The sequence below is a fragment of the Populus euphratica genome, unplaced genomic scaffold, assembly GCF_000495115.2.
Source record: "Populus euphratica unplaced genomic scaffold, PopEup_1.0 scaffold1470.1, whole genome shotgun sequence".
Taxonomy (NCBI): domain Eukaryota; kingdom Viridiplantae; phylum Streptophyta; class Magnoliopsida; order Malpighiales; family Salicaceae; genus Populus; species Populus euphratica.
In genome coordinates, this window is record NW_011501318.1 from 19,490 (window position 1) to 29,135 (window position 9,646).

Consider the following 9,646-nt stretch of genomic DNA (forward strand, 5'->3'; position numbering starts at 1 on the left):
CACATCATGTCCACTGCAGCATCAAGATGCTGTAACACACAGCTACTAATTTACTGTAACTGAGACTGAAAGAACTCCATTTTCCATTCAACCAAAGGAAAACAAATAGAGGTTAGTATAACAAGCTCTACAATTCCATGACACAGTTCTGTAAACAAGAAACAAGGCACACACTGAAAACCATGAATTAAACCGGAAAAAAATGCCCAAATAATTTCCCCATCCTTTTCTTTCCTTTCTACTTTCTTATCCCCTCCCCTACAGCATATTTAAACCACCAATTTTACAAATGATTTTGTATAGTTACCGAATTCTCTCCAACCAGTCGACACTCTTCCGTGCTTTCTCTACCTGTACGTCAACACTTTTTCTAGATTTATCATAATATTCCACGCTTCTCCGTGATCTCTCCATGTGCTCAAAGGAGACCTTTAACTTTTCTAGCTTGTCTGTGTGTGTAAACCTGAATTCGTGAAATTTCATTTTTTCAGTCCTGTCAGTGCTCTTCCTCGGTTTCTCCCTCCGATCAGTACTCTTCCTCGGGGCCTCAAAACAATCAGTGCTTCGTCTGGCCTGTTCAAACCCATCTACACTTCTCCTACCGGAACTTCTTCCAGATGGGGATTTCTCCACTGTTGTTATAAACTTCTTTAGATGCCTAAGATACTCTGGATACAGCTCCAAATTACAGTGATTACCTCCTTTGAGCCATAGAGGTTCATATTTCTCTTGGCACAGCTCCCAAAGTTGCTTGCCATGGGAGCAGTCAACCACTTCATCAGCAGTTCCCTGCAAGAAGAAAGTCATAAGGATTGATGCTTGAAATTTCTTAGCAGGGTCCAACAAGAAATGGCCAAATGGGAACAAGAAAGCCGAAAGGGATCACATAACTCAAAATAAAGTTCATTTGCATTCTCTGAATATGCAATGATGACCAGCAAAAATTTTCAGCCTCTAATAGGAAAGTCTTGTCAAAGATGATTATAATTAAAATATGGATCATTATATGATAGACTCTGCTCCTAAGTTGAAATATTTATTTATTGTATTTTCTTATATAATTTTATAATTTCTAAATATCAACACTTTCTACTTGTTGTTGGAAATATAATGTGACTGTTGAGGCATGCATGATAAATTAGTGTCTGCATAACTTGAGTTGTTTTCTGGAAACAGCTAGAGAGGAGAAGAAAAATCTTGGACTGAGTTATCCAACATCTGATGCATTAGGTTATTGTTCTGTATAGAACCAAGAAGCACTTATAGGATGTGGTGGATAATTTTGGATAAAATTCCTCACTGCAAAACATTATCATGATAAAAACTACTGATTTCTGCCTATGAAGAGCTACTACATAAGATTTTGGGCTTTTGGACTGCAAGAATTTACAAGGTATGATTTACATAGACATGTTATAAGAGAGAGAACATAGCCAGAGTCCTGAAATGGAGGCTGCTGCAAGGCATATGCATAAGGAACACAAGATATAGTCTAACCAAGGAACTAGGGAAAAGGTACATTTTGTCTAATCTTCCAATAATTATTAGCAGTCAATTTTCAGATTGTTTATTTTTTTATCACTACAAGAACTTTCACATATGCGATAGCCCAAGCTCCCTACAGAAAACACTTCAGTGTAGCTACACATCTTTTTCACAATTTTATTGTATCCACCTCAAACAAAAGCCTCTGCTTATAACCCATTCTCTTAGCACCTGAGATTTCAATGAATTTATGCAGTTTGTTCCAATTGCCAAAAAGTACCATGTCTAACTTCTCATTAACAAATTTCATATTATATATTTTACTCCAAGGCCACTCATTTCAACCAGTCTTCTTTGTCACAAGAACCTCTCATTTAATACCTCTAGTTTCTAACAAATGTGTTTTCATAGTCTACATTATCCAAATGCTGTGCATTCAAATGGTATACAAGACTAACTGCAGGATTTGCAGAAAGGTTTTGACTACCCCCAACAGTTATTGACTTGGAGAATTATAATTGCATGACATTACATTAGTAGTTGACCAAACACCAATTAGAAAATGGAGAAAACCCAAAAAATAAACTGTGTAATTTAAACCACTGGATATAGAATTCTAATACTTACATGGATTACCAGCACAGGACACTTCACCAGTGGAATTTTGTCTATATTCTGGAAAAATGTAAGCAAAACCATGTTCAGACACATGGTAGATGCATAGATGTTCTTTAAAACACAATACATAACATTTAAGAAGATCAAGAAGCCAAATATTAACCTTGTAGATGTCAAACCAGTATGTGCGCTTCACAGAATACATCACTCTTAACCCTGATAGTATAGGACTATGCAATACAACAGCTTTTAGTCGAGGTAAACGCGCAGCAAGATCCACAGTGGGGCCACTTCCAACAGATTGGCCATAAAGTATGATATTTTCCTGCTTGGCACCATAGCTCTCTTCAAGACACTTGTAAGCAGCTTCAATATCTGCATATGTATTTTGTTCACTGGGCTGCAGAGAGCAATTGTATGAGCTTCAGAGGGCCCGTTTGCCACAAAAAGTTTAGATACATAAAATTGAAGAAGATTCTACATGGCTTACCTTTCCTGATGACTGTCCATAGCCAGAGTAGTCGTACCTGGACAAATTGAAAAAAATAAAAAGAGCTTAGATTCTTTTTCTATATCTGATGCTTGAGCGTTGGATTAACTACTACACAAAGATTCTGCAAGCATGGATTGACCTCTACTCTGTAAGAGATAACCACCAATATATATATATATATATCACGGAGTGTCAATGTCTATATGATGGTAGAGACAAAATACCCAGGTCTAGTACCCAGGTCTAGTTCCCCATAAAAACTCCTCTTGCATGCAAAAAGAACTCCTTATCACACCAGATTTTTCTCAAGTTTGTTGCATGCTTGGCGAGCTATTTTAAGTTGCACAACTTGATGCAACAAAAAGCTCTAAATAATATACCCATTCCAGATAAGATTCAAATTGGGCACTTGCGAGTCTAGAATCATGCCAGTGAGGCAGATCCATGCACTTTTTTTTTTTTTTCCAAATTAGCTGCCATGCACATGGAGTTCTGTCAAAATCTAAACAGAAAACCAGCAAACAAAAGCATGCTTCAGGATTTCTGAAACAACCCTCATGCATAAATGCTCGTTCTTCTTCAATTTTCTGGCCTATATTTTTGCTTGCCAACTTTTTATCCATTAAGCCACCCTAAATAAGGATCCAACTTCAACTTTCTTGATAAAATTGCAGAGCAAATAGAAAACACTAGTCTAGTGCTAACAACTTACAAGACATGAAGAAGATGGAAAACATGAGTGTATGCAGAACACCAGAAGGTTCTAAGAAGCGAAGTTAGTCTCAATTCCTTTAACCAACTTTTCGCCTTGAAGAACCTAATCGATCCAGCATGATAATTGCTTAGATCAAACCTCATAGGAGATCCCATCACTCACCATCAAAATATCATAATTCTTGGATAAAACCAAGAATCTTAACCAATCTAAGAATAGCATCGTAGAATTATGATATCATAAAGAAGGGATCTACAATAAAAACAACTTTGCTTAGCTAATCTGTGAATCAGTCACAAACCAATCACTTGATCTCGAATTCTTCCACCCGCTTTAATCAAATAAACAAAGAAACTTTATAAGAAGATTCATAATTCCACAAAAAAATAAAAAATCACACTTTTCACCTACTTCTAACCCTTTCCAGTAACCCACAAAAAATCGCTTCCTTCTACACAAAGCAAACTAAAATTTACTCCAAAATCCCAACTGGGTATCACTAATTCTCATAATTTTAACACAAAAAAAACTGTCTCCACATGCACACTCTCATAAACCATAAAAAACCACACAAATCTTCAAAATTAAACAAAAGGGTAAGTGAAAAAACAGTGAAAGAAATTACCCCATGAGATTAACCCGCAAATGAATACTCAATTCGATGAAGAGCTCATACATCTGACCAATATCAGCTGCATTTCCATGGGAGTATAGCAAAGTAGAAGTTGCCATTGGGTACCTAACATGAACAGCAACAATCTCAGTCCCTCGCCGAGTTGGTAGACGCAAGATATCAACGTTTTCCCGGTGAGGGAAGTGGTCTAGAAGTAAAAGACCAGTTGCATCATCTGTAATTAGCTTGTATGATGGTGGGTTTGGAGGGAAAAATGCTAATTTGGCAGCCATTGATGAAGTCACCCCTCCCATCTCTCCTCCCCCTCTCTCTCAAATAAATAAAAAAAATTCCCTTTTCTTCTCTTTTATAGTAAGAACAATCTCAGCAGCAGCAGTGGAAGCAGAAGAAGAAGAGGATGCAGGAGAAGGGCGTTCCTCCTCCTTTTCTTTACTTTCCTTTTGGCTTGTGAAGTGATGAGTGTTTTTCAAAGAAGCAAAGGTGCTTGGAGGGCAATGATATGATTACAGGTTGGCTCATGCAAATGTGTGTGATGCCTGCCTGACTCACGTGCGAGTCTGCTGTCCTGATTTTTCTTTTTTTTTTTAAGGAAGGTTTTGGTTTCTACTGCAGAAAATAAATAAATGTCTTTATTGTGTTTTTGGCACTCAACTTTTATTTATTTATTTTAGGTCTCGGAAGAGACGAGAAAATATGTGGACACCAGTTAGGTCATGTCTCGATCATTAGCTACCTTTCCTTTTTTTCTTTTTTTCTTTTTTTTTTATTTATTTGGATAACCTATCCAGAAGAGAACTGTCTTTATTTTGGAATCCGAACACTTTGGATCCATGTACCGGTCAAACCATTATGATGACTTCTTGGTTTTTTTATTTTTTATTTTTTTAATTATTTTTCTTTTAAATGATTTTTTTTACCCACAATTTAGATTTGCATTCTAAAGAGCGTTTTGTAAAAATATTTTTTATTAAAAATATTTTTTATATTTTTGAATTATTTTGACTTGATATCAGAAATAGCTTTTAAAAATAAAAAATATTTTTTAAATATTTTTTCAAACAAAAAATAATATTATTATATCTTTAAACATCCATCCATGTCCTCTTTTCATAAAAGCTTGAGAGAAATTCAAAGCATATATACATTGTATGATTTTCTTTATCATAAAATCACTTTTAAGTTTCTTTAATTGCATTTGATAACATTAAGTCATTGAAGAATTCTTTTATTCATTTTTATTTTTATTTTTTACTTCTAACTCATTAATTTATCATCTGAACAAATTACATTATATATATATATATATTAGAAATTAGAATTATTAAATTTATTTTTTATTAAAAATAAAAGAAAAAAGCCTTAACTAGTCCTTTCCAGCATAGGGATCATTGCCCTATTTACTTTTAAATTGAAAACAGGAAAGAAAGTAAACATTGGCTTTGATAAAAATATGAAGCCATCACCGCTAGAGGCTCGCTCCTTCCTAATAAACTCAACCAAAGGGCATCCAGGCTGTCCCATTTTATTACACGTGTCTCTACCATTCCCAACAGGAAACATCCTTCTTCAACGTATAGAATCTTGACAACAAATACCTAACTACAATACACATCCAGACCGTCCTGTCGGTGATGTCTGGCTCGAGTTTTATATGGAATTGCGGTGTAATATGTGTTTTTAAAAAAAATTAAATTTTTTATTTGAAATTAATATTTTTTAATTATTTTAAATTATTTTAATATGCTAATTTTAAAAAAATTTAAAAAATAAAAAAATCATCTTAATATATTTATAAAAAAAAAATATTTTAAACCGTAATTATTATCATAATTTTAAACAAACTTTTAATCATGAAGTTTGTCTATGTAGAATTTTTTTAAATAATTTTGTTTTACTACAAAAATTAAAAAGATATGATTGGGTTTTATATATAATTTTTTTAATTAGTAATTTATTTTAATTAAAAATATTTAATTGTTATGTCATGAGATAAGTTAATCCAACCAACTTGTAAATTGATTTTTATTATCTATATATCAATCCTAGTTTTTTTTGTCTTGCAATTGGCAATGCTTGTTGATGAATAGTAAATGTTTGTCATTATTTATTTTGGTGTATATTTGTAATTTTTAAAAAATATTTTTCATGCTGGAATATATTAAAATAATATCTTTTATTATTAAAATATTATTTTTAAGATCAACGCATCAAAACAATTCAAAATATATAAAAAAATTATTTTTTAAAAACATGATTATAACTATGTTTACAAGTAATCATTAAATATAGTATTATTCATATTGATGGATTCAAGAAACAATAAAATTTTAATTGAGCTAATAAGTTATGTAGATATGCAAGCAAAAATTATTAATCTATGTATTCAATTCTATTATATATCAAATCAAATAAGCAATAATATATACTTCACTAAACCTTAAACTTTAAGGAAATGATAAATTTTTCTCTCTTATTTTTCTTGAACTTTTTTACAAGCCATGCAAACTTTTTAAACTCTTGTTGTATGGACTAATAAGAATATGTAATATCCCTCATGCAAGTTTTTTAACTTATTTTTCTCTAAAATCATAGTTCAAAAATAATAAACTAATAAAAAACTACAATGACTAAATAAGCAAGTAAACCCTAAAGATTATGAATTAGTTTTAATGTGATGAATGTGTTGTTTATGAAACCAGGATGAACATTTGAATGCTGGGAAATCATGCAAGATGCACAAATATAAGGTGAATATTATCAACATTGTCTTTAAATAAAAGCTACAAAATAAGCTTAAAAATATAGACCAAACAAGGAATTGCTTTATTATATATCAACAAAAAAATATTTAAACTGCAAAAAATTTATTGGTATTGTTATTAAACTTGATTTATTGGGTCAACATTGATAACTCCTGGATAATTTTTGGGAAATTATCTCTTGTTGTAATTAAAAACTTAAAAATTAAGGAATTGTAATTTAACATAGAAAAAGCTTTTATAGTATATCTTATGGTCTAGTCTATTTTATTTTTTAAAACTGTAATGTATATATTTGATTAACTCCTTAAATATACACACTCTTAATTAACTGTTTATGTAAATATAAAGTATATGGATAAAATCTTTAAAATGTAAAAATAAATTTAAAATCTTAAATTATTAAATAAATACAAGAGTTTGAAAGCACAGGATAGTTGGAGAATGATTTTGCATTTAATATTAATAACTTTATCCTAAAATATATAAAAAAAACTCTGATGAAATTTCGATTAAAAAAAAAAACTCACCTTTGTCTCAAATTAAATTATGATATTCTTATTTAGAAATTTAAGTCTACATAGCGGAGACTGTTACCAACACACATACATACACCACATTCATGAGTGATTGATTGAGAAAAAAAAAGAAAAAAGAAAAAAAAAGAGAGTAGAACATCAATGCCATCCCATAATAACAATAGTAGATTAATTAAGAAGAAAGCACCCCAAAGTTTTGTTATGTGGTGGTGAAGGCATTTACAAGTCACTCATGACTAGACATTATGTTTCGTCACCAACCATATCTTGCCCAGATCCCAAAGTGATTAAAGCAGCCACTGCTCTGAAAATAACTAGGTCAACAGTCCTAGGACCCATTTTCATGAACATGGCAGGTTCCTAAGAAGCAAGCCCACTCGATTGTCACTGCTAGTGGTCGCTGGAGCCTCTTGATTTCCATATTTGTGCTTCATAAATACACTATCAGATGTGATATACACACAGATAACCGCCCTCACAGGCCTGTAAAGTTGCTATCCGGGGCTTGATGCACATGATCATAAAAGAAGAAGAAGAAAATACCCTTTGACGGAACACGGACGCCACAATTGACTTTTGCTAACTTTGTTTAGAAAATAAATACACAGATCATTAGAAAAATGTGTGGTGTAAAAAAGATGGCTTAGGATGCTCTTCAATCACCTTCGCTGGGTCTCGGCTGCAGGAGAAAAGCTTCACAATCTTCTGTGTGTTGTTATTTTTGTAAAGAATAATGGCTACACTATTCCTACTTACAATCTTTTATGTGTGTGTGTGCACTTAACTAACTGTTTACAGGGGTGTTCAAAAAAACCGAAAAAAAAAACCGATTAAAATTTTGAAAAAACCAGCCGGTTCGGTTTGGTTTCAGTTTTATAACCGAAAAACCGAACTGAACCGAACCGAAACCGGAAAAGAAACCAAGCCAAACCGGAAAAACCGAGCCAAAACCGAGAAAAACCGAGCCAAACCAGAAAAACCAAGCCAAACCGATTTGAACTGGTTTTTCCCTTAAAAAACCAAACCGAACCGAAACCGGTCGGTTTGACCCGGTTTCGGTTTTTTTTTTCAAATTTTTTTTTTCCGATTTGGTTATTTTTTTTGATAAAAACCGAACCGAACCGAAAATGAAACCCTAACTGCTTAGTCTTTAATTAGTTTTTTTGTCTATTTTTTTCGTTCAAAGTATAGATTTTGACATTTTTGTTACGCACACCTCTGTGCTCCAAATTGGACAACGAGGCCGAGAAGCAATTGATTCATGCGCAGTTCATATGGGAAAGCAAATATTTTGATAAAACAAATAAAGGCATCATCTTTTGGATAGTTATCCAATCAATACAATCACTAGTTATTGAAGACATCAAGTGCTACGTCAGAAAATAAAATCAAGAATTTTGAATTATTAAATATTGTAATTTATTTTTATAATTATTTAGTTGTATTCCTATATATATATATATATATATATATATATTTTTAATTGGTTGATTATAATCACACATCTCATCAGTGATTTTTCATCCTTTTTAATAAGGTATTAAAGCAAGTGATCTTCCTTTATTGAGTTTTTTGATATTTTAATTGGTTTTACTTGAAAAAAATACAATAAGAATGATATTGATATTTTTTTAGATATAATTAACCTAATATCTGAATCTTTAAGATTAATATCTATTTTAAAATTTGTAGTTTCTTTTAATTATTTAGTGACAATTCTATTATTTTTATCTCTATTTGATTTTGAAGAGTTTTGCGTTCATCATAGGTGTGATAACTAGTTTGATTCCCGACACCATGTCATGGAAAGAAGCTTTTTCTTTAATACAAAAAAGGGATGCAGACATTGCTAACAATTTTTTTACCACCAAGAAAAATCTTGTGTACAAGCTAAAAAGTTTACATATATGTTCAATAAAATAAATTGATAACTATATGTATCCATAAATAATAATAAATGTGTTAACTCAAACCAAAAATTAAGTAAAAAAGCTGAGATAAAGATTTTATTTCTTATAAAGAAAAGAAGATTGAATATTTATTTTAATTTTAAATTAGATCTTTAAAGTTTTAATTGGTTTAAATCAATTAAATTAAAATTTATTTTGTCAAATCAAGCATTAACTCAAAATCAAAATTTATTTTTAACATCATAAGAGCCCTATCTAAAACCAAACAAAATAAAATATAAAATATCAACTTAATATAAAATAATTAAATTGAAAATAAAAAAATTTAAGTGACAACCAAAATTTAAAAAAAGAAAAAAAAAAGGAAAACATTGTGGGTAATTATTATCTCCTATGTCGCATTTTCATCCATTCTTTAATATTTTTTATATCTCATATTGCATTTAAATGTTCATGATTTTACTGAGCATTAATTTTACAATATCAAACTACA

The 9,646-nt window shown here is 31.3% G+C and overlaps 1 protein-coding gene across 1 annotated transcript; it reads right to left on the minus strand.

The window, feature by feature from the left end:
- Positions 1-60: 60 nt before the first annotated feature.
- Positions 61-4,437, minus strand: LOC105117657 (alpha/beta hydrolase domain-containing protein 17C-like). The gene is made up of 5 exons (XM_011015389.1): positions 3,937-4,437; positions 2,594-2,630; positions 2,267-2,503; positions 2,113-2,160; positions 61-789 (listed from the first exon to the last, which is right to left on the minus strand). The coding sequence occupies exons 1-5, from the start codon at positions 4,236-4,238 to the stop codon at positions 304-306; spliced, it is 1,110 nt and encodes a 369-aa protein (XP_011013691.1). The 5' UTR covers positions 4,239-4,437; the 3' UTR covers positions 61-303.
- Positions 4,438-9,646: the final 5,209 nt, after the last annotated feature.